The following is a 25,242-nucleotide window of genomic DNA, read 5'->3' as shown; positions in this document are numbered from 1 at the left end:
TGGGGAGGGGGACACGGATTAGAATGGAGAGCCTGCTTCCTCCTGGGAAGCTGGTAAGGCAGCACTGACTTGAGGATCCTGGGGTCAACAGGCCTCACTTAATTAGCTAATCATACCAGGAATTCGTGCATAAAGAATCCATGACACAACAGCACCTCTAAGCTGCTAAGAAAGGAGCCCTGTTGCTAAGCCCCATCCTGACCCTGGAGTATCGCTCACACTGTTAAGGAAGGGTTACCGAACCCCGTGTTTGCGGCTTGGTGTTGGTGAAACCGAACTAGGTGCAGAGTGGCGGGCGGATGAGTGAATTCTTACAGACCAGAAACAAAAGGAAGGCTCTGGGTAGAAATTCATTCCAGGCACCAAGTGGGAAGGAAAGGTCCTCGTCTGAGGCCACTTCTGGAGGACTCCCTACCCTGACTCCCTCCGCTTTCCTTCCTCACAGCGCCGTTTTCTGTTCCCCTTCTTTGACTCAGCCTATCAGGGCTTTGCATCTGGAGACCTAGAGAAAGATGCGTGGGCTATTCGCTATTTTGTGTCTGAAGGCTTCGAGCTCTTCTGTGCCCAGTCCTTCTCCAAGAACTTCGGGCTCTACAGTGAGTGCTTTCCAGAGTCGCAGCCCTGCCTCCCTGCCCCTCAACACCCTCAGCTCCTGAGCCTGTCTTTCTCATCTTCTCCTTAGATGAGAGAGTGGGGAATCTGACCGTGGTCGGAAAAGAGTCTGACAGCATCCTGCGGGTCCTTTCCCAGATGGAGAAGCTCGTACGAATCACCTGGTCCAATCCCCCAGCCCAGGGAGCTCGGATCGTGGCCGCCACCCTCTCTGACCCTGAGCTCTTTAAGGAGTGGTAAGGGCCTCGAATCCTGGTGGCGAGAGGGCAGGAATCAGGACTGCACAGCTGACTTGTTCGGCTGCGTTTGCATAGGTCATAGGTTTTATCTTTTTATCTCTAGAGAGGCAGGGTGCATTTTTAAAAATTTCTGTCTGTCTCTCTCTGTCTCTCTGTGTCTCTGTCTCTCTCTCTGTCTCTCTCTCTCTTCCTCCCTCTCTCTGTCTTTCTCTCTGTCTCTGTCTCTCTGTCTCTGTCTGTCTCTGTCTCTCTGTCTCTCTCTCTCTCTCTCTCTCTCTCCCTCTCAGTGCTCTGCTGCATGTACACCTGCATGCCAAATCAGATCCCTTTATAGATGGTTGAGAGCCACCATGTGGGTGCTGGAAACTGAACTGAGGATCTCTGGTAGAAGCAGCCAGTGCTCTAAATCACTGAGCCATCTCCCCAGCCCCAAGATGCGATTATTTTAGCCTCTCTGAAATTCAGGTATTTCCCCAAAGCTGGGCTGATAGCCGCATCACCTGGGCTGGGGAGCACAGCATCTGAGGTGTGAGGAAGCCCTGCAGTGGGTGTCGGTTCACTCACAGCCCAGTCTTCCTCCTGTAAAGCTGGAGGTCAGGGATTCCCAAAGAATAGACTGTCCGACTTCAAGGCAGCGTGACCGTTTTGGGGCTCTCCCTTCTCTTCCTGTGCATACACAGCATGATGAAATTTAGTTTATAGATGAATCATAGTAGAAAAAGCTCCTGGTAGTAACGACTAATGGAGTGGAGCCATTATAGCCTGTACTCTGACGACAGCCAGCTACTTCAAGCTTATGAAATCTTTACTTCTGGGATTTTCCACTTAACGGTTTCTGACTGTGGTTAACCAAAGATAGCTGAAACCACAGGGATCGGTAAGGTAGATCAGGGTGAAGATCTGTGTTTTATCTTATTTAAGAAGACCGTGGCTTTCATGTCCGGGCTAAGTGTATGATAAATGGATCAGCTAGGCCTAGTGGAGTACATGATACTGTTGGTGTTAGTGTATTATAGCTGGACTCTATCTGTGAGCACAGTCCTTGCTGATTCCCCTCTGTATTTGTGTCTGTGTCTCTGGCTGTTCATTCACCTGACCTGGAACCCAGGAACCTTAATAGACAGGTTGTGAATTGCAGGGTGTTTTTGTATGTTTGTTTTGGGCACAGAGTCTTGCTGTGTGTCTCTGGCTGGCCTGGAACTCTAGATCAATCTGGCCTCAAACTCACAGAGATTTTCCTGTCTCTGCCTCCTGAGTGCTGGGGCTAATGGCGTGCACCACTACCGCCTGGCTTAAGTTACAGCTTTTAAACCTATGTATTTCTGTGAGTCCCCTCTTCATGCATGGATATTGATAACCACTGTCCCTGTCCTAGGAAAGGTAATGTGAAGACAATGGCTGACCGGATTCTGACCATGAGATCTGAACTCAGGGCACGATTAGAAGCTCTCAAGACCCCGGGGACTTGGTCTCACATCACTGAGCAGATTGGCATGTTCAGCTTCACTGGGTTGAACCGTAAGTTGCCCCCCGCGCCCCCCCACCCCCTGAGCAAATGGACGCACACAGATGCAACAGTTCTTATGTAGCTAGTGTTAATCGGTCAGACGTCACTTTGGACCAGAGCAAGTTAGGTTTTCTTACTCTGATGTCAGGAGCTCCTCCAGTCTCAAGAACATTGCTGTGGTCTGCCCTTCTGCCCTTTTTTTTTTTTTTTAATTGATTTAAGTTTTATTGCATTATGATGAGAAAAGATACATGATATCAATTTATCTGAATTTGTTAACATTTAAAAACATTTTAAATAAATAGAATTGCATCACATTCTTGTTTCCCTTTTGTACCCCAACTCCTCTCAGAGACCCTCCCCTTCAATACCTTTCATTTTTTTATTTTGTCATATTCTGTAAAATGTATAAAATATTATAACAACAAAAATGAGTATTATGAAAATTGTTTGATATAAAACAACAATCAGTTGAATAGTCTTATGTAGATGCTTATCTACAGCAATACTGAAAATACATACATTTTTCTCAATATAAATTTGAAATAATTCCAAACATATTAACTGTATATTTTAAAATAATACATCACTACTAGTATTTTTTTAAATGAACATAAATAGATAAATAGATAAAGTCCTTTTGTTTCTTTGTTTTGTTTTTAGTACAGCTTAAAATCTTGGCTCTTACTGTGGTACAAGCCCAAAATAAGAACAGTTTTTAGACATTGGAGTTCATTGTAATAAGGCTGTACTTCAATGACCCTCACATCACCAAAGGATTTTACCTCCATCGTAGCTAAGCTGAGAGTTGACAGTTCTGCTACGCCAAGGAATGAATTGTAGGCTCGATTTTTGGATACAGATTTCCTGCTATGGTCAAAGCTATTTGACTTGAGTGATTGTCATCATTCTCAGCCCACAGAGAACAAGTTACATTCTATTTAGAAATGGTGTTTATATTAAGTCATCCTGTGAAATCATTCATCAACTGTTTCAATAAACAATGGTTCTGCTTGAAGGGTGGCATAGACATTAGGTGAGGGTAAGAATATGGTTCATTGGCTGTGGTAATTTTGAAAAGCATTCATTTCAGAGAAAGAGTAACTTATAAAGTTATCTTTTTCAAACTTGATACAATAGTTACAAACATCAAGCAAAGCATTCAGTCTCACTTTGTTGTTCTCTTACAAGCCACCTCCCAAGTTAATTGTCTATGTTTCTTTTGGCTGTATGCAAACTTTTGAAATATGTAAGCTGTTCTGAAAGCCACAGTATAGTGTAAAAATATCAAATAAATAATCCTACTAATAGAGAGACTGAGATAAGAGAAGCCTGATTTCAAGACCGTTATGTGGAACCCAGCAAGACACTGTTATATACAAACAAGCAGAAACTGTATATGTATTGTACAATATTGGACCTATTTCTCCAATTACCAAATTGAGAGACCACTGGATGACAGTCAACAAATTTTTAATTCCTCATAATTTTGGATTTCAATCGATTAGGATATGTTGGTAATATTAATTTTCATATTAAGAAAAAGTAGCTGTTACTTCCTGTTATTTTTGTTGTTAGAGGTAGAATTAGGTTTGTATGGGTTTGTTGAAAGATTACTTTCTTGCTTCTTCTAGAGTGTAGTTTTGCTCCTTATGTTGTTGGTGTTTTCCATCTGTTATCCTTTGTAGGGTTGGATTTGTGGAAAGATATTGTGTAAATTTTGTTTTGTTATGGAATATCTTTTCTCCATCTATGTTAACTGAGACTTTTGCTGGGTATAGTAGCCTGGACTGGCATTTGTGTTCTCTTAGGGTCTGTATGACATCTGCCCAGGATCTTCTAGCTTTCATAGTCTCTGGTGAGAAGTCTGGTGTAATTCTGATAGGCCTGCCTTTATATGTTACTTGACCTTTTTTCCTTACTGCTTTTAAAACTCTTTCTTTTTTTAATGCATTTGGTGTTTTGATTATTATGTGATGGGAGGAATTTCTTTTTTGGTCCAGTCTATTTGGAATTGTGTAGGCTTCTTGTATGTTCATGGGCATCTGTTTCTTTAGGTTAGGGAAGTTTTCTTCTATAATTTTGTTGAAGATATTTACTGGCCCTTTAAGCTGGGAATCTTCACTCTCTTCTATACCTATCATCCTTAGGTTTGGTCTTCTCAGTGCATCCTGGATTTCCTGGATGTTTTGGGTTAGGAGCTTTTTGCTTTTTGCATTTTCTTTGACTGTTGTGTCAATATTTTCTATGGTATCTTCTGTAACTGAGATTCTCTCTTCTATATCTAGTATTCAACAGAATACAATAGGTGATGCTTGCATCTATGCCTCCTGATCTTTTTCCTAAGTTTTCTATCTCCAGAGTTGTCTCCCTTTGTGATTTCTTTAGTGTTTTTACTTAAATTTTTAGATCCTGGATGGTTTTGTTCAATTCCTTCCCCAGTTTGGTTGTGTTTTCCTATAGTTCTTTAAGGAATTTTTGTGTTTCCTCTTTAAGGGCTTCTAGCTGATTATCTGTGTTCTCCTGTATTTCTTTGAAGGAGTTATTTATGTCCTTCTTAAAGTCCTGTATCATTATTGTGAGAAGTGATTTTTAGATATGAATCTTGCTTTTCTGGTATGATGGTGTGTTCAGGACTTGCTATGGTGAGAGAATTGGGTTCTGATGATGCCAAGTAACCTTGGTTTCTGTTGCTTATGTTCTTAAGCTTGCTTCCAGATCTGGTTATCTCTAGTACTACCTGCCCTGACTAACTCACTGGGGCCTGTCCTACCTGTGATCCTGGTTGTGTCAGAACTTCTCAGAATCAAGCTGTCTCTGTGATCCTGGGATTCTGGGATTCTGGGATCCTAGGCCAGTTAGAGAATCCAGGAGTGGAGCTTCCTCTGGGTGTTGTGGAACTGGCTGCAAAATTTGCACCCAAGGTCTGCTCAGAGCACCAGTCCAGACAGACTGGAAGGAACCCGTGCCACTGGGTTGGTGGATTTCCTGCGTGCCTGGGTCCCCCTGGTCCCAGTCACTTCCGGTGTTGGGACAGATGTTATGTCCTCCTCACCTCTGATCCTGAATCCTGGGCATGTTAGAGCAACTGGGAGGAGAGCTTCCCGTGTCCACCCTTTTGACCCAGGATTTTGTTACTTTCATTTTTGCAGGTGGGAAAGTGGCTTAGAGCTAGCTGGGAAATAACAGGATTGTAACTTGGATCTTTAATTTGTAACCAGTTTCTCATAACTTGTCAAGTGCCTTTGGCTTTACCTTAATTAGTATAAATGCTACATGTGATTCCTTAGGGACCAAACAGGGCTTTTGCTGTCTCCCGGTAGTACCCTAGAGAAGATGTTGCAAAGTTATTTCTCCTTGTTATAAATTTAAAAATTGGGTAGGTAGTTGGGATTAAAAGTTGATAGGAGTGAGTTACAGGACAGCCGGGGCTACACAGAGAAACCCTGTTTCAAAAAACAAACAAACAAGCAAACAAACAAAGTTGATGGGAAATCCAGTGGGCTTGATTTCGGGCAGCTTGTCAGCAGAGTTTCTTTATGATAGAGGAGCCATTTCTTGATTTCTAAGTGCTTGCGGTATGCCTGCTGTTAGACTGGTGCAGAGTGGCCACCTGGTGGCTCTAGGAAGGGATCTGTGTTGCAGTCTGTTGTCATGGAAACACTAGAGGCCCCAGAGCATGTCAGGGCTGTCAGTTATAGCTTGCCATGGGCTGAGGAACAAACCAGAGGAGATACATAGAAAGATGTGATCGAGATTGTATTACAGATTTGTATTGAAATGAGGCTGCCCTAGAAAGTGGCGAATGGCTCAGTTAGCTGTGGGTGTCCTCACGATTATGGGATAGAGTTTGTTGAGAAGTTATTTTTGTGTAGCTGTAAAACAAAAAGAGACAACGCATGGTGTGAGAGCCTCTAAGACCTCATAAGAAGGGGGATCCCCAGGAGAGCATTATTCTTCTACTATCCAGAGTAGGAAAATGGTTTTATCATAACTTGACAAGTGGTAGGAATAGACTGAACCTGATGATTCACATTTGACGTTAGTCATCATTTCATTTTTGTTTGTGTTTTCTGGGGGTGTTGGGAGGGAGTTTAAGCCAGGATTTCTCTGTGTGGCCCTGGGTGTCCTGGAACTTGCTCTGTAGACCAGGCTGGCCTCAGACTCAGAGATCTGCCTGCCTCTGCCTCCCAAGTGCTGGAATTAAAGGTGAGCACCACCATCACCCAGCTTCATTCATTGACTTTTAACGACAGAGTTTGTCCTATTTTTTTTTCTTCCCCTCATTTTATTAAGAAAACATAAAGAGCCAGGTGTGGTGGTACACAGCCTTTTGTTCAGCACTCGGGAGGCAGAGGAGAGCATTGAACTTTTCCTATGCCCCATCTGTGAAATGGGCATGATAAGTTATCACCAAGAATACTAAAGCACTTAGCACACTGCCTAGCATGCTCGCTTGCCCACTAGTTTGTGTGATTTTATTGTTCTACTCCATTTTTAATGTACTAATTAAGCAAAAATATGCTAGAATTCTATCACAGTTTTGCAGAGAAACAAAATCACTGTAGTGATGAGCACGTGCAGGCATCTGTCCCCTTCTGCTTTCATGTGTGTGGGGTTTTTCTGCAAACATGGAATCCCTGCTGCCTCCAGGGAGGCTGAGGAGTGAATGATCCAGAGGCTAGGATGTGATGGTCCTAGGTCACAGGGTCTGGGTCACAGGGTCACAGAGCCTGTTGGTTCACTTACATGCTGGTTATCTGTACATTGTGAGGGGCTCCTGTCAAATGTACTGTGAGATGAAATGCTGACTGGAGGTTGTTGGATGCTCAGGACTAAGCGGCCAGACCGGGGGAGACCCAAAGCTGGTGTCAAGTAACCAGTTCCCTATCAGGGTGCTTCCCTTGTGTCTGATGGCTGCTCTTAGTTGAGAGGTGGGTATCTAATGTACAAGGTCTGGCTGGGAGGTCATCCCACATTCAAAGCTCCTCTTCTGCTGTAGTCATATTGTCAACATCCTGAAAACTGAACCTGAGTTACTGAGAAGTCTTTCCGGGATCTAGTGAGTAGTTTTCTGTTTGTTGACTGCACAAGTCTGTGTTAAGGAGGAAGAAGGAAGATGGCGAATGTCCTGCCATCTCTGAGTATCCACCGCTTAAGTCAGTGTCTGTCCTTCTGTCTTTTCTACAGCCAAGCAGGTCGAATATTTGGTCAACGAGAAGCACATCTACCTGCTGCCGAGCGGTCGGATCAACATGTGCGGCTTGACCACCAAGAACCTAGATTACGTCGCTTCCTCCATCCATGAAGCCGTCACCAAAATCCAGTGAAGAAACACTGCGTAGTTCACACCACCAAAGCAGTTCTTGTCACAACTTTCCTGCCTGCGCAAACCTAGCTGTACATGTCCTTTATTAGAGATGACCGAGGGAGACCCAAAGCTGGTGTCAGCTGTTTAGCTGGCCCCACGAGAGAAGACATTTCTTGAAATGAACCCAGGGGGGCCTGGGGTTAGAGCGTTTTGGAAACCAGAGCAGATTAAAGTTATTTAAGAATAAAAAGTCCTTTGATATGAGATATAATTACCTTGCCTTCCTTTCTAGCATTCTGCAGGAGTGATGCCCACAGAGTTGTGGGCTTCAGTGTGTTGCTTGACTCTGTACAAAAGTCTGGTGTCAAAGATCAAGTTGTCTGAGGAGCCGGATGTGACTGTGAGTGTTGGCTGGGGCATTAAAACTCATCATCGCCACCCGTGTCTGTCTGTCTCATCGCCCTGATCTTCCTGCATGGTTGTGACCCTGGTCTGGAACATTAGTTTTTTAAGGCAACTGTGGCCAATATTTATATCATGACACACAAATGGATTTACATATTTAACTGAAATGAAAGTTCCACTGAACGTTATTTGCTCTTGTGATATGTGGCACATTGTGATATTTTCTTAGTCTGTTCTGTTTCATTTAAAAATGAAAATAAAAATGCTGATCAAGACAAGTGAAATCGAGTTTGTGATCCATTAATGAGTTGCAACCCACAATTTAGAATGAAGTCTTTAGAGGGATTCACTAATGGCAAAACGTAAAGGAAAACCAAAACAAGATGTGTTTTTGAATTGAAAGTTGGAGTGGGATCATGGCTGTGGATCCATGTTGCTTTTGTAGGTTTATCGTTCAGACGCCCGCCATTTTCTTATTTTTCTTAAGAAACTGGGATATATCATTTAGAGGGATTCTAGTATACTAGCTCTTCCTGCCACAGCTGGAGCGTCTATGTCCCTAGCGTATTGAAAAAAAATTACAGATGCTTAAACATCACAAGTTCCAGAGTCCCTGAACTCTGTGAACGAAGGGTGGGCGTGGAAAATTGGTAGGCTTGGTTGTGCCTTACTTTAAGCAACAGAGTAACCACTTTATTTCAAAATATTTAAGAGTGGCTTTTCAGGATTTCCCAGGACTCCCTTGAGGTATAAAATCCTAAGGTTTTTAAAGATGATCTGCTCCAGAAGTCACCAGGTCCAGCCTGGCTCCCCCAGTGAAACAGTCTGCTTCCTGTTGTCCCTGACTCACCCCCTTCCCTCTGGGTGTGGTGCAGAATTCTTTCCCAGCTTACTAAGGCACCCTGTTCTGTTAGTAGGGCCTTTCAGTCAATAAAAGATCTTTGACCTTGAGCCAGAATTTGGTCTGTTTTTGTCGTTCCTTATTCCTTTCTTTGAATCAGTCAGTCTGTTGGTACTGAAACTGCTGGCCTTCCTGCCCCCCTGAGAGGGGCAGTCGTTAAATCTGGTCTGGCTTTCCTGTGCAAAGCCTTACAGCACAGATCCTTCTGCCTGGCTGGGCTCGCTCTGTAGGTGCCCAAGGCTGGTGGGTGTGGTTGAGGTAAAGGTTAGTTTGTTTCTAGTTGTATCCTTTATTAACCTTTGTTCTTTCTACTTTAGGCTGTTGCCTTCCTAGGATGAGCCTTCTCCCTGGGTGTGACGGAAGCCCTCAGACTACAGTGCTCCTGTTGGAGACAGACTTGGTTGTTGAGAGCCAAAGAGCCTGGATTTGGCAGGAGTGATGGCTCAGCAGTTAAGATTGCTTGTCGCTCTCACAGAGGACTGGGGATCTGTTTCCAGCACCCACATGACACCTCACAGCTGCCTGGAATTCCAGTTCAGGGGTATCCGATGGCCTCTCCTGGCTTCCAGGGGTACCTACCTATGCTAAGGCATACGCATAAATAGATCTTTAAAAAATGTTTTTGATCAGTGTGGCCCTCCAAAATGTCCTACCCAGTAAACTTACTAGGGTGTATTTTTCCTGTTTGGGAAAGAGAATTTTTCTCTAGGGGAAATGCCAAAATTATTTAAATTAAGGAAACAACTTTAAGTCTCAATGCCGGTATCAACATGCTAAAAAAGCTTTTAGTCTTTTAAAGAAAAAATGAAGTGGGAATTTGGCCTTGTGTGCTTATACATCTTGGCTAGTGTGTCTTGTACTGTGTCTGGGGTTCTGTGGATGTTTGGGGGACACTGCAGGACCTCTCAGACGTGGGTGCATGGTAGACTTCAGAGGTGGGCAAACGGGAAGCTCCGACTTGCCAGTTCCTGGCAGGAAGACCTCAAGCAAGTTGTCCGACTTCTCAGGCCGTATCATCAGCGCCTTTGAGAAGCAGTTTTGAGAAATGAGCTAATGAGTCCTTATTACACCACCTGGTAAGTATAGCCCAGAGAAAACAATAGTTGGCGTATTAAGAAATGAATAGCCTCGATCGAGCCTCCAGAGAAGAATCTTATATTGTTCCAGCATAACCCACTAACGGTCCTGTTATACAGCTTTCCAGCTGCCTGGCTGGTCCGCCTCTGGAGCTAGCTTACAGTGCACGTGGAGCCTCTGACCCACTGCTCTCGTGTTCCTGCCTCCAGCCTTTACTTAGGAACCGCTGGAATCGGGCCGTCTTGATGTTCCAGAAGGTCTGAAGAAGCCTGCTAGTGAAGGCGGCAGCGTCTCAGGGGTGTGGGGTCTGGCCTCCAACATCCTGGTCTTTTCTCATGGTCACGTGGGCTCAGCCGCTGGCCCTTCTCATTATCCTCTTAATACCCCTTTGTCTCCATTTACACCCAGGTTTAGGTTTACTTTCCTCTTCTGCCACTCATTCCTATAAAACTCCGACCCACCTGCCTTTCCAAGGCGGAAGTACCCGAACTTTGCTGTAACCTTACCTTTGCACACCCTTGCAGGCAGGGTGTCAATAGGTGGGATGTTGACATCTGTGCATTGTCCAACACACATCTCAAATGAAACCGCTTTAGAACTCCAGAATCCCACAGGCAAGGAAAGCAGCTAGTCCAGGAAAACACATTTTTATTTTATTTAAAAATTATTTACAGTTTATTGAGTCTTCATAAATGCTTTATTTTAAAATCTTTTTTTAAAATGTATTTTTAACCTGAAGAAAATCTGGGGGCTTGGGAGCTAGGGAAAGGAAAGGTGACAGGACCCTTAAAGGGTTCTGCAGAGGGCGGAGTTAATGCAACAGTAGTGGCCTGAGCCTGGTGGCCAAAGGACTAATGAGAGGAGAGGGAACTTTGTTTACCTAGCAGGCTCCCTTGCAAGTTCTTGGTCCAGACTCATCACTTACAGGCCTAGGTCTGAGACACCCAGCACTAAGTGCCCGCACTGTATTCTGAGCAGGCAGGAGCAGGCAGGGGGAGGTGGCTGTGGACTTAACTAGAACACATGCATGGCTGAGCCTCAGGGCAGCCAGGCTAAACAAGGGGTATGTGAAGTCAGTGACACACGCAGAAGAGGCATCTCTGGCTCCAATCTTCCCTCCCGTGGGCTATGGCCTGGTCTTGGCAATACCTACTGTGGTTTTGGTAGACAGTGGGCAAAAGTTATATGGGATGTAGGTTGTGACCCTACTGTGTAGTGCGCCAGGGATTTCTAAGGAGCCTGTCTTGGTGGGTCCCAACCTTCCCCCATTGACAAGAATGCTTGACCACTTATAATTAGACATTCTTCTCTAGCGTCCCAGCATTCACTCTGCATTGCAGAAACATTGGGCTGAAAGTTCCATTATTTAAAACTGTTAAAAAGCCTTTGTGGATCTGGGAACTTTGAGAATATTAAGAAAGCTTCAAGTCTCTGGAAAACACACAAAAACACTAAGTTCTGACAGTTTTAAGGGCTCTTTAGCCCACTGGAGTCAAACTATGGACTCCTCTGGGGTAATGGCCCCAGGTCAACAACCCCTGAGTTAAAGTTCCTGTGGGCAAGCATTTTCCTGTGACTGAATGGGGGTAGGGGGTGAGGGGAGGCAGCAAGGGAATGGTTTGGAGATTCAGTGGGCAGCACTGGATCTCTGGGCACTGGCTGGAGGTGTGCAAGGATGGGGTGGGAAATGAATCAGAAACTCAAACTTGACTTTTAAATTTTCCCTTGGGCTGGCTGTGTTCCCCATCACCTACATTATTCTTAGTAGATATGCATGGTCATTCTGCCATCTTGTGGTCATGATTAGAATTGCATCTGTCCCAACATCCAGGACTAAACCCCCTGGATCTGGTAGGTTTTTTGGAATACTTAGCTGACCAGCAAGGGATGTAGTAAGAGGAATGGGGGGAGGGGTACATGAAAAAGAAAAGTGAGCATTCAACATTCCTGTGTCAAGCACAGTGACATCCCGTGACAGCACGGAGCATCCTTCCTGGCCGACCTGGGCACTCTTTGGTTTATCATGGCTACACAAACTGTAACAACTTACAATTTTTCATGTAAGTTGTTTTTTTTTTTCCTGCTTTTATTTTCACTTAAAACCTGAAGTTCTGTGTCTGGCTCACAACTCTTGATCTCTGTGTTCCCTGAACCTTCTTTTCTAAAGCAAGCTGATAGAGAGATTAATCTCTGGAAGCCCAAACTGACATCCCTGGAAGATACAGTGACTCGGGACTTCTTCTCTGTCCGTTCCAGTCGGACCACCCTTCCCCAGGTTGTGGGGAGAATCCATTCACTAACAGTGAAGAATCCTTGTCCATCTGTCCATCCCTGGAGCTGAGTTTCACACCGGGTCCTCTAGACTTCAGTACACCTCTCTGCCCGCATCACTGCCTGAGCTAATGCTGAACATGAACTATGGTAGAAAGCATTATTTTGTCCTGGAAGAAAGAACGGTAAGTTCCAGGACATGGGTCTCCTGTGGCCCAGGGACACCAAAGAACAAAGATTATCACTGGGAGCCTGAGAATGGCACTGTCAGCTTGGTGTCATCCCTGGCCAATTCTGGACTATGGTACAGACAAGACCCTTTCTAGCATCTTCCATTACAGGCATCTCCTTCTGTGTCAGACTGGAGGCAAGTGATAAAACTTGCCAGACTGACTGAGGGGTGAAAGGTGGAGGGCAGAATGTTCTGTCACCGATGGGAGGCCTTTGGGGGGGATCGAGTGATGGGAGGGTGGGTCTTCCCCCAAAGCCTCAGAGTCTCACACTCAGCCAATGGGGGGAGACCTCGTCATGTGATCAGGGGTGTTAAATTGGAGTTTTCCTCAGAGGCTGGCTCTCCATCTGCTGACTTCTTTCTTTTCCGGCCACCTGAAAAACAGGTTTTCAGCATCCATCTGTGGCTAGGGAGGACATTCACGCACTGTCAGCAGCCTGAGGACTCTTCAGCAGATGTAGGAGGGGAGACGTGGAACTCATGCAATGGAACCCTTGTTGCACCATGGTGCTGGCATCAGCACATTTACACCTTGGAGCACTTTCCCAAAAGAGGAGCACTTCTGAAAAGTCCCAGTCCCTGGCACTAGCCTATGGCAGAGGGTGCATGGAAGGGATTGAGGTAGGCCCCGAAATGCCTTCTCTTCCTTCCCTGGAAGGCCCCAGCTCAAGTTACTGTCAGACACCACAGAGTACTCCCAGTCTGTGGTGTCCCGTGGACCACAGCTGGCGGCTAGAGCTGGGAGCCATTCCTAGGGGCTCTGGTTCGGACCGTCTCCCGAGTACTCTGGGCCAGGTGGTGCTGAGTGGATAATGCCCTCAAAGATGGACTTGTGTCCAGCTCTTGGGAGTTTTCAGGAGCATTTTTATCCTGCTTTCTCTGCTGGTGACCTCTGCCTCAGGAGGCTGGTGCTCTCCTTCCCCTCTTCAAAGAGTATTTATGTCATGTGTGTGCTTTTGCACATGTGTGTGTGCGCATGTGTATGGTCGTGTGGATGGCACAGTGTACAAATAAGGTCAGTTCTCTGCTCTCACCACGTGGGTTCTGGGCTCGAACTCAGGCACTTAGGCTTGGCAGCAAGCACCCTTGCCCACGGAGACGTCTCCCAGCCCTTTGCTTTCTTTTTGTGAAGTCTCCTGGACACGTTCCTCCCCCACCTCCCGAAGGACTATACAGTAAATATTATGGGTTTTGAAGGCTCTAAGGTCTCTGTTACAGTTGTCAATCTTGCCACTGTGACTACATATGACAAATGGGCCTATGACTCAAAGGTCCCTACCTATAAAAACAGATGGGGGGAGTCAGAATTTGACTTCATGTCCTGTCTTAGGGGACATCACCAGTGCGATGGGACAGATTTGAGAAGTTTCACGGGTGTGGCCGTGGCTCAGGCACTGCTGTGGATTTCCAGAGTTGTGTCTCGTAAAAGTTTGCAAGCACCCCTCCCCCACCCCAGAACACCAGCCTCGCATGCTCTTCCTACTACTTGGTGAGGAGCGTCGGTCTGAGAGAGAAGATACTCACTCAAGGTTCTCAGCAGTTTCTTGCCCATGGTTTCCTCAGAGTCACTGCTGCAGGGGCTGGCCTCTGGATCCAGGCGGATATTACAGCATTCCGGATCTGACGCTGGAGAGAGAGCACACTCAGCGGGGAGGTTCTGAGGGATGCCTTTCTGAGAGTGACAGTATCAAACGGGGGGGGGGGGGGGAGACAGAGAGACAGAGACAGAGACAGAGACAGAGAGAGAGGGAGAGAGAGACAGAGAAAGAGAGACACAGACAGACAGACAGACAGACACAGAAAGACAGAGACAGAGAGACAGAGAGGGAGAGAGAGAGACAGAGAAAGAGAGACAGACAGACAGACAGAGACAGAAAGACAGAGACAGAGAGAGAGGGAGAGAGAGACAGAGACAGAGACAGACAGACAGACAGACAGACAGACAGACAGATGGACGGACAGATTCCTGAAAGGTGTTGTCTATTAGCTGGCAAATGACATTTTACTGCCACAAAAGGGACAGACAGACAACAGGACCTGTGACCCAACAGACTACTCAAAGTCAGGATGATTACATCTCCTCAAACACTGTCTGTCAGGAGAGGGAGGACAATACTAAGTGTTCTACCTAGTGTCTGTGCCAGACAAAAAGCACATCTAGGGCCACAAGATGTCACTTTCTTTTACCTGTAAAACCAAGTGCCCAGTCATAACAGGGCACATGTCCGTGTCTTCTTAGAGTCTCAGAAAGGACCCAAGAAAGGACCAACTGAGATCTGTCCCTGGAAGGCAGGGCAGTGTGCTGGAAACTGGCCTGCCCCAGAAGCCCTGATGTGGAGTCTGTATCTAACATGGTCTTTTGGGTGTAGGTGAGCCATTTCCTAAATCCTGGGGCTTGTATGCCCCAGTTTTCTGGGTTCGACACATGTTGCCTCTCCGATCTTACAACCTTAGTACTCTTTTCACTTCTTTGCTTTATATACTTGGTGTGGAAGAGGCCAGGCCTGAAATACTGGGTAGAGGAACTTCTGGCCTGGTAGGTAAGTATATAGAGTGTCAAATGCTTGGGGTCTACCTCAGTGAAGCTAGCTAGATCTCACTGCTATTGGGACACAGGGAATTTTGAACAACTCTGTTGTCAAGACAGAAGTACACCATATCTCAAATGAAGGGATCTGAAAACGCAGGGGACCCCCTCCCCCAGACTGTGGCCCATGCTGTGGCCCAGAGGAAGGGGAAGCCCCTACCAGTAGGGGTAAGGGGTAAGGGCTGATGTCAGTCTTCTTATTGTGGGGTAGTTCTAATATTTATAGAGCAGGATACCATACACTGATGTGCCCTGATATAGATGCTATGTCACTTGAAACTGCCTTATGAGATAACTACATTATTTATACTTATTCACTTACTCAAGGAACTTACCTACTAAGAAAACGGAACCTTAGGTTGAGTGATTTACTTAACATCGCGCAGCTCCTAAGACCCCACTGTGGTGGTACAAGCCTGTAACCTAGCAATGGAAGGCAGACATAGGAGGCTCAGAAGCTCTGGGTGATTCTCTGTATAAAGGAAGCTTGAGGCCAGCTCGTATTACAAGATACCCTTTCTAAAAAAAAAAAAAAATCCTGAACTGGGCAGTTAGGGTCTGAATCCAGGCAGAAAATATCCTACCATTGCCTAAATTTTCCTGGAAAGATGAATTGGATGGGCCCAATACATGATAGATGCTTGGTAAATGCTGACCCCACCCCCTTGTGTGTGTGTGTGTGTGTGTGTGTGTGTGTCTGTGTGTGTGTGTGTGAGAGAGAGAGAGAGAGAGAGAGACAGAGACAGAGACAGAGAGACAGAGACAGAGACAGAGACAGACAGACAGACAGACAGACGGGAGCCGGAGACCCAGGGCTTCCCCCAAGCCAGCTTGCTCTGAACCATGTTTGTGTCCCAGAGTGGTGATCTCCCCTTTCTGCTCTGGACCCAGTCCTGACCTGCTGTAGGAACAGCGACAGGGGACAGTGAGACTTGCTGTGTCTTGTGCTCCTCAAAGCTGGGCATTTCTTCCTGGGGGAAGGCCATCTCCTCCATCCTCAGGTACACCACCTCGCCCGGGCTTCTCAGACCATCTGAGCGGCTGCCTACGGGGGGGGGGGGGGGGGGGACAATGAGTAGGTTACCTCTGTGCCTTGGAGGAGACCTAGGGCTCTGTGAGGCACGAGATGGCTGCTGGTCGGAAGTGGAAGAGAAAAAAGTAGGGCTGTTGTTTTTAATCACAGAACAGCCCACCCCATCCACCAGACTGACTGACTGACTCACACGGCAAGCTGGTCCTGTTGCTCAGGAGTGTGAGCACTGGGTCATCCTTTGGAGTCTGGGGTGTGCCCCGGGTGGTGGGGGCTTTGGTGGAGTCTCCATCAGTGAAGGCTTCCATATCTGGGGACTGGGGCGAGCTGTCCATGTGGCAGGCTGTGAGTGCGTTCTGGTACTGCTGCCGTGTGATCTGGAAGGAAGTGGGAAGAGGCTCAGGGGAGCTATACAGCCAGGTTTCCTCAGCAGACAGGCTCCATGGGATGCTTTGGAAGGCCTGCTCTGAGGCCTGAGGTCATGAAGTGGGAGTCCTACCCAAGCTGTGTTAGGCCCAGCTGCAGAAAGATAATGAATAAATCATTTACTGGCTGGCCACAGTTGTGGCCAATCCCACAATTCATTTTGATTTGCTATAGACTTTGTAGTGTACTTGGAAGAACCCGCATGAACCTGTTCTGGGTTGCTGTAGTGAAATATCTGAGCCTTGTACTTTATATAGAAAAGAGGTTTATTTAGCTCAAGGTCCTGGTGTCTGGAAAGTATAACCAGCAATGGGGCTGGTGCTTGGTGAGAGCCTCCCTGGCTATATCACAGGTGAGAGACATATAAAGAGAACCAGTTGACTGTAGCAAGCTGCTAAGCACATAGGCCAGCCTTGTTTGACAACAACCTGATTTCATGAAAACCAATCCAGTCCTAGGAAAAATAAATTAATCCCCTCCAAGGGTGGTGCTCCCCAAAACCTACTCACTTTCCACTAGGTTATGCCTCCACAAGATCCACCTCATAATACTGTTACATTGGGGACCTTATTAACCTTTGGGGGACAGGGTTAAGTCATATCCAAATCAGAGGATGCAGGCCATACAGAACTATGACTGTCACACCTCAATATTAGACTCAAAGGACTTGTTACATCCAGGTTTCTGGGCTTGATTCCTAAAATTTCTAATTTACTAGGTCAGCATCTGAAACAGAATTTGCGTTTCTAGCAAGTTCCATGTAAGGCTACAGCTAGGGTGGCACTCTGGGACCCACTGGCTGAGGCCTACTTAACTGAGACACAAGTCAGTTCTCTCCCTGTGAAACACTCAAAGGACACAGCAGCGCTGTACTCATAACTGGCTTTGGTAGTATTCAGGTGAAAATGAAGCTTTATACTTTATAGCGTAGAAATGTGGGCCTCAACTCACCGTCTGCCCAAAGCCTCAACAGAGTCAGTGCTCTTGTTGGTTGAGAACACCTCATGCCCCAGCCCCTGCTTTCTTCCCTCACTGAGAAGTCTAAAGTCAGGTTTCCAAAAGGACAGGAAAATTCCCTACACGAGACTTGATAAGCCCGAGAAAGCAGCTGTCCCTACCATATCTGTGTTCTTTATAGAATTATTTCATATGTGTGTGTGTATCTGTGAGTTTGTGTATGCCATGTGTGTCTGTGTATGTCATGTGTGTCTGTGTGTGTGTGTCTGTGTATGCCATGTGTGTCTGTGTGTGTGTCTGTGTATGTCATGTGTATTTGTGTGTGTGTGTGTGTCTGTGTATGTCATGTGTGTCTGTGTATGTCATGTGTATTTGTGTGTGTGTCCGTGTATGTCATGTGTGTCTCTGTGTGTGTCTGTGTATGTCATGTGTGTCTGTGTATGCCATGTGTGTCTCTGTGTGTGTGTCTGTGTATGCCATGTGTGTCTGTGTATGTCATGTGTGTCTGTGTATGTCATGTGTGTCTGTGTGTCTGTGTATGTCATGTGTGTCTGTGTGTCTGTGTATGTCATGTGTGTCTGTGTGTGTGTGTGTCTGTGTATGCCATGTGTGTCTGTGTGTGTGTGTGTCTGTGTATGCCATGTGTGTCTGTGTATGTCATGTGTGTCTGTGTGTCTGTGTATGTCATGTGTGTGTGTCTGTGTATGCCATGTGTGTCTGTGTGTGTTTGTGTGTGTCTCTGTGTACATGTCTGTGTATGCCATGTGTGTGCACCTGCAGAGGTCGGAAGAAGGTGCCGAATCTCCCGGAGCTGCAGTTACAGGTGGTTGTGAGCTGCTCTACAAGGGTGCTGGAAACCAGGTCCACTGGAAGAGTGGTTGGCAGTCTCAACCACAGCCATCGCTCCAGTCCCCAGCTGTTTTCTTTACAATATTAATTTGTATTTGTCTTCTATTTTAGCCCAGTAAGGTAAAAGGATCCTTTACCCAGAGAGTAGAGCAGGAGACTGGCTGTCTGCCTGGCACCCATGGCTCAAGTCTTGGTTTTGCCACTTTTGAGCTGGGTAATGCTAGCCAGATCACTAGCCGCTCTGAGTTTGTAAAACATGCCTAGAGAAACTTATTACAATCCCACACACTCATCTCTCATCTGGATTTTGTAACAGGTGCACACTTCAAAGACAGGTGTCAAACTCACCATCTTTTTCCTTCCAAATGGTCTATGACAGGCCCTGAGGTGGGGAGGGGAGGGGGAGGGCAAGGAAGGGGGAGTGGCCCCCAGGCAGTGTGACTGGTGATGCGGGAAGACAAGTCCAGAAGCTTGGTAGAGTTAAAGCCTTCAGTAAGAAAACAGCCCAAGAAGACAGTGGGAAGGGGCCAAAGCCAGGCAGTGGCAGTGGCTGAATGAGGATGATGTCCGGACTTTGATGAGGAAGTGCTGTGGAAGTGAAAACCAAGTAGACGTTTCCTCCCCAGGTTGCTTTGGTCATGGTGCCTTATCACAGCAGCAGACACTTCAGCAGACAATGTCTGCTGAAGTGATGATTCAGAGAGCTACAGCCAGGGCTGCAGCAGTGCGTGCGTGCGAGCGTGCGTGCGCGTGCATGTGTGTGTGTGTGTGCACGTATGTGTGTGTGTGTGTGTGTGTGTGTGTGTGTGTGTATGTGCGCATGCGCAGGTGCGTGCACACTCTGGGGAGAGTGGTTGCCCTGGACATTGGAGGTGGGGTCTGCATGTCAGTGGGTACAGAAGGGAAGGTACCATGGATTTGTTATCTCTGTTCTCATGGCCTTGCTTTAAGAAAAAGATATTTTTTAAACTTTAAAGTACTGCTGGGCTAATGCATCATTGTAAGAAAACAACTGTTGACATAAGGGGCTAGAGAAATGGCTTAGCAGCAAGGACCCTTTGTTGTTTTTGCAGAGGACCTGGGTTCAATTCCCAGGAATGCACAGACACATATGTGAGCAAAACACTCAAAATAAAATGAGTAACCCTCCAAAAAACTAAAAAAAGATAAGCTGTTGACATAAGCTCTGTCCTGAAAAGCGGTCCCAGATCCAGGTTCCTTCTTGTCTCTTCTCTCCCACTGAGTGAGTTTTGGTTTTGGTGCTAGGGGGTAAATCCAGGGCTGGCACATGCCAGACAGATCGAGTACTGTTTAGTTACATTCCCAGCCCTAACAATGGTTCAACTTGGCATGTTCCTGCTAAATAGAAATATTATCTAGTAGTTAAAGAAAATAGAAACAGGCCAATCAGAGCTATATTGTGACACCCTGTATCTAAATACAAACAAACAAAAAAAGAGAACAAGTGAAGTAATGTTCTCAACGTGGCCTTGATGGCTAACAGTTCTCACGGCCACTAACCCAGAACCTGGGCAGTCAGACTCTTCCAGGTCCCTTCCATACCTACTTGAGGGAATGCCCCCACATGACACTGCCTTAATCTCCCTCTGGTTCCTTCCCAATTTTTGAAGGTCCAGATATTATCCAAATAATACAGTGCTTTAAAAATGCCACACAATTCAGTGGCCGGAAAAAAGCCACATAGTTTAGTGGAATGGAAAAAAAATGCTGCATAGTTTAGTGACCTGAAAAAAACCCCACACTGCATAGTTTAGTGGCCCACACTGGTCATTGTCATTTAACTTGTTTTTCTCCTCTTAATGATTTCCAAGGCAGCTTTATATAAAAAATTTATATATACATTGAAATTTTGTTTTAGTTTAAAATTTTTTTATTTAGTATATCTTGCTTGAGTGTTTTGCCTGCAGGTGTGTTTGTGCAGCATGTGTATGTCATGTGTCTGTGGGGCCAGAAGAGGTAGTCAGATCCCCTTGAACTGGAGTCACAGATGGTTGTAAGCTATCACGTGGATGCTGGGAATCAAAACCAGATCCTCTGGAAGAGCAGCCAGTGCTCTTAACCACTGAGCCATCTCTTCAGGCCCCATATTTCTATCTTATATTCAAATATATTTAACGTACTACACAGTTCCCACAGAACATTGTTGGTGCTCAAGAAATACCCATTGGTTGGCTGATGGAGCTCAGCATGTTCAAAAGACAACCTTTCTTTCTTTTTTCTTTTCTTTTTTTCTGCTGCAATGCAACATGTCTTAGCAATAGTTGGAATTTAGATTGTCTTTCACACTTTGACCAGTTAATCTAAGCATTCCTAAATTATTATCTTGAGATTAACAAATGGTAATATTTCCCTTCAGGCATGTTGACTTAGCAGCCAATGCACCCAGAACTTAACCTTGATGTCTCTTGTCGTTTTATGAACTTGTGACTTGGGGATAACTTACTAGCCTTTTAAACAGGACCCTGCAATTTAGGAATTCCACCACTAGATGGCGACTGGAATCAGGTCAAAGTTATATAACACCATAGGTAGTTGGCAAATGTTCTTAGCTTAACAATGATGCCTACACAACAGATACTAAATAAAAAATAAATAAATTCACAAGCATTCTTTGGGGGCCTCATAATGTATAAACATCTTTGAATCATGGCTTTATTTAAAACCTTACCCAGAAAACCATAAGATGTGCCTTTCTAGCTTACTTTAAACTTGTCTTGAAATCATATTACTTCGGAATGTAACAATTTGGGAACATTAGTTTATTGGACAAGGAAGGTCACTCAGGACCTTTTCTACAGCCAGCAGCTGGGATCTGGGCCTGGGAAAGCAGTTCTGCATGCAGTGTTCGCTTTATGTCCCCAGGGGCTGTAAGGTAGAGAACTTGCCTGGGGTGTCTGAGATTAGCCCAGATTCAATCCTTAGCACTACAGAGAGGGAGGGAGGGAGGGAGGGGAGCAGGAGGAGGAGGAGGAGGAAGAAGAGGAGGAGGAAGAGGAAAGAGAGAGAGAGAAAGAGAGAGAGGGAGAGAAAGAAGAGAGAGGGAGAGAGAGAGAGGGAGAGCGAGCAAGAGAGAGAGAGAGAGAGAGAGAGAGAGAGAGAGAGAGAGAGAGAGAGAGAGCAATTGAGCTCACTGGGAGAGGACTGTCTGTGGGGGAGTTGTCCCAGCAAGGGCCCAAACACCTCCTGAATTGGGAGGAGGTGATTTTTAGCTTATGGTTTAAGAAAAATCATACATTACATAGCAAAGGAGGAAGCCAAACCCTAACACATTTGTCTTGAATTTGAAAAGTGCCCCTCAGTAGGACTAATAGTTTTCTGAAGCCATGGGTTTAAAGAGAGTTTGACTAATGCTTTAATTAGCCATCCTTCTCAATTTTAAAATGTTTATGTGAAAAAAAAAAGGACTATGTTTGGTTTTCCCAGCAACTTGGACCAGAACATGATCCTCTAGTGTGACAAAAAGGACATGCACTTCTCTGTCCTCCTGAGGTTTGTCTTTGGTTTCGGGTTCCAACCACCACTGACTCAGGATGGGAAAGAGCATTGCTTGCCATTTGTGGAAAGTCACCTTTTCTTAGCTCCAGGGGGTGGGGACTTAGGAAACCATTACAAATGTCCTCTCTCAGAGGCTCTCAGAGGCTCTCATCTCAGTCCTGCAGAGCTGGCAAATCCATGTCTGATTGTCCTGTCCAATCTAAGACAAGGGCACTCTTCCTCAGCCCTCGGTCTCACAGCTGCTTATTTAAGCCGATGGGTAAAGTCTTGTTTATTTCCCATCCCACAGTACCAAGCCAAATGGACACTGATTTTTTTTTTTTTAACTTCAGCCATAAATGGTGCCGTGTGAGCCCCCAAGTCTATGTGCTGACATCTAATCCTGGAGGAGAAGGCATCCAGGAGGGGGGCTTCAGAAGGGGATCAGGATGCTATGGCTTTTCTTCTATGGGGGCTTGCTCCCTTTCTCTGCTCGCTGATGTCTGAGGGTCCATGAGGAAGTGGGCCCTCAACACACTGGATCTACTGGCCCCATGACCCTACCCAGGTTATAGCATTGTAAGCTGTGCATTCTATGAGTAATTTGTGACAGCAGCCTGAATTGACTTAGGAGAACAGGAAGACCCAAAGGAAAAAAAAAATAAAAAAAGGAGCCCTCCTTTCCTCACATCTAAACGTTTTTAAAGTTGAGAAAGATGGCTAATTAAAGCATTAGTCAAACTCTCTTTAAACCTGTGGCTTCAGAGAACTTTCAGTCCTACTTAACTGTTTTTTTTTTTCCGATTGTACTAAAAATAGAATCCAAATTCCATATGCTGTCCCAGAGGGTGCAGGGGCTCTCCTTCTGACGTTCCATCCCCATCACACCAGCATCTGCCTGTGCTTGTCACAGGCCAGGGCTCAGATCCCCTTGTAGCCTTTATTCTGAGCTCCTTCCTTCCCTCCCTCCCTCCCCCTCCCTCCCTCTGTCCTTCCCTCCCTCCTTCCCTCCCTCCTCTTCCTCCTCCTCTTCTTCCTCCTTCCTCTCTCTCTCCCTCTCCCTCTCTCTCTCCCTCTCCCCTCCCTCCCTCCCTCTCTCTCTCTCTCTCTCTCTCTCCTTCCATCTGTCTCTCTGTCTCTCTGTCTGTCTCTCTCTCTCTTCAGTTCTCAGCAAGTGTCCTTTCATCAGCCTGCCCTGATGGCCACTTTAAAGGTAGCTAAGTCTCTGCCCAGTCTGTGTATGCCGTGGCTCTCAGCCATCAGCAAGTGAACTTACCTGGGTTACTTTGTGCTTACGTGTCTCCCTCATCCCTCCCCTCCTCCACTATTACCATCTAATCTCTAGAAAAGCAGCTGTCACCAGTGTCTCATCAATACCAAGCACAAAGCAGACATCGGTGAGACAGCTGACAACCTGTGTCCTGAGCTTATGAGCCCAGTCCTATGAACCAGCAGAGCTGGCACGCTGGTTCTTTTATACTGCACTCTGGCTACCCCACCTCGGAGGAAGGTCTGCTTTAGCACTGAGAAGCCACAGGGAGTGAGTCACAGGCTGTGGTTTTCTCAGGTTAGCCTCTCCACCATCCTCAGACTTGCTGGATTTCCAGTCCTACCTGTGAGTTGTGCTCAGCTAGTCCATGGTTGCTTCTACCTGGATTAACTTTCTACAACTCTCCCTGATGTCCCAGGGCTTGGGCTTCAGGAGCAGACAGAAGTGTCAACTCTGAAGCTTAACTCTGAATCTTCAGCCAGATGATCTTGTGTTCAGGCCTCAGCTTCATTTGCACAAGGGGACCGAGGGTGGGTGCACCTACCCCAGAGGGCGAGGGGTAGCACCCACCCCAGAGGGCAGAAGTGAGACTTAACAGGTGATAAAGGACTCAGTCAAGCTCCCATGGGATGCTCTCCGTCCTGTAGCCCCATCCTGTCTCATTTGGCAGGTTCTACCCCTTCTGCTGGTAATGTTCAATGGTTTCCCCCTCCGCCCAGCCCTTTTCATGGCTACTTTTATTGGCTGACCATCACTAAAAGTATCTGCAGAGCCCTGGCACATAAAACCAGCCAGCACGCCCAGAGTTCTGGGCAGAAGGAAATGACTCCTTCCCGCTGTACGATTTCAGCGGCTGGTACAGTTATCAAGTGTATTCACCGGATGTTTCATTGGACTGGGGGCTAAGTGGGACTCTGGCTAATGTCTCAAGGCCAAGTTTATATCAGTTTGCTGAATGTCAGAAAACAAAATAAAATAAAGTAAAATCCAGTGGAGTAAGAGAAAGGGAGAAAATTTAAAAGACTCCCGTGTACTGTAACAATAAGGAGAGAGGAGACAGCCGTTCTTAAGTGCAGGCCACTGAGGGTGGCTGCATCTGTCCACGGTGCACTTTTACAGGGGTCCTTCAGTGACCCACTTCAACATTATGGCTTAGAAATTCCATTATAAGTCAATACACTATCATAGAAGATCATCATGGTTTTCTATATGCTTGGTTTATTTATTCCTTGCCAACTGACCTTAAAAGAAATGAATAAAATCACTCTGATGCCAATGCCAGGGGTTCAAATGAGACAGTTCTGTTAGAAACACACCCCAGACAAGTTCCTCTCCCTTTAACTTGTGCCTTAGCATCTCCATAGGAAATAAAGGAATCAGAGATCTTGACCGTGACCAAGTGATTAACAATAACTGTGATATGCAGTAACAATCGAGCTTACTAAAGGCAGGGCTTTGTACAGCCAGGGAAGAACTGTCACCCAGCATGCTATGGGGCAAGGAGATGGCATGCGTATTATGCCTAGGTCGGTCCCACTCCCCCAGCCTGCTGCCTGCCCTCCTGCAGGAGTTACCTTCACGAACTGCACATCACTGAGAATGTGCACGGAGTAGTCAGGTGTGTAGAGGTTGTTGCTGCCGCTGTACAGTTGCGTGTTGCTTCCGCCGAAGTCACTGCGTTCTCTGTTTGGAGACTCGGACCGATTCAACCCGCTGCAGCGAGAAGGGGACCGGTTTACTGCAGATGGTGAGGAAGAGGGAGGGGAGTGAGAGAGGAGACAAGGAATGGCGGGTGGGAAAAAGAGAGGAAGGATGAGAGGAAGGGGGAAGAGAGAGAAAGGCGCTGTTTACCGAGGTCCCATGGTGCTACCAGGCAGCTAGCTACAGCGTTGTAAGGACAGGGGCCCACACCCCACCAAAGCCCAAGAAGGGAGTGGCTTGTCAGTGTTGTCTCCTGAGGAGGAAGCCAGAGTGTTCAGTTTCCCTCGATAGGGGGCAGAAGTAGGAGGCTGTTGACTTAGCTCTTGTCTTTAAGTTAGGTGTAGGAGGACCCCCAAATACACAAGGATAGTG

General features: G+C 46.3%; 2 protein-coding genes across 3 annotated transcripts in view; one reads left to right on the top strand and one right to left on the bottom strand.

The window, feature by feature from the left end:
* Got1 (glutamic-oxaloacetic transaminase 1) overlaps nt 1-8,358 on the top strand; it is a 26,452-nt gene extending 18,094 nt beyond the window's left edge. Inside the window, exons 6-9 of the mRNA XM_031390383.1 lie at nt 446-596; nt 683-848; nt 2,227-2,369; nt 7,549-8,358. Coding sequence (XP_031246243.1) covers nt 446-596; nt 683-848; nt 2,227-2,369; nt 7,549-7,688 — 600 coding nt within the window. The 3' untranslated portion in view covers nt 7,689-8,358. The remainder of the gene's footprint in view (nt 1-445; nt 597-682; nt 849-2,226; nt 2,370-7,548) is intronic.
* Nucleotides 8,359-10,759: 2,401 nt separating this feature from the next.
* Nucleotides 10,760-25,242, bottom strand: part of Cnnm1 (cyclin and CBS domain divalent metal cation transport mediator 1) — a 59,801-nt gene continuing 45,318 nt past the window's right edge. For both annotated transcript variants that reach the window (XM_031390381.1, XM_031390382.1), the window contains 5 exons: nt 24,744-24,907; nt 16,366-16,549; nt 16,041-16,187; nt 14,080-14,181; nt 10,760-12,929 (listed from right to left, as the gene is read on the bottom strand). In XM_031390381.1, the coding sequence (XP_031246241.1) occupies nt 12,850-12,929; nt 14,080-14,181; nt 16,041-16,187; nt 16,366-16,549; nt 24,744-24,907 (677 nt within the window). In that variant the 3' untranslated portion in view covers nt 10,760-12,849. The remainder of the gene's footprint in view (nt 12,930-14,079; nt 14,182-16,040; nt 16,188-16,365; nt 16,550-24,743; nt 24,908-25,242) is intronic.

This window comes from Mastomys coucha, unplaced genomic scaffold (genome assembly GCF_008632895.1).
Source record: "Mastomys coucha isolate ucsf_1 unplaced genomic scaffold, UCSF_Mcou_1 pScaffold21, whole genome shotgun sequence".
In the NCBI taxonomy this organism is placed as follows: Eukaryota; Metazoa; Chordata; class Mammalia; order Rodentia; family Muridae; genus Mastomys; species Mastomys coucha.
This window is presented reverse-complemented; position numbering and strand designations above follow the sequence as displayed.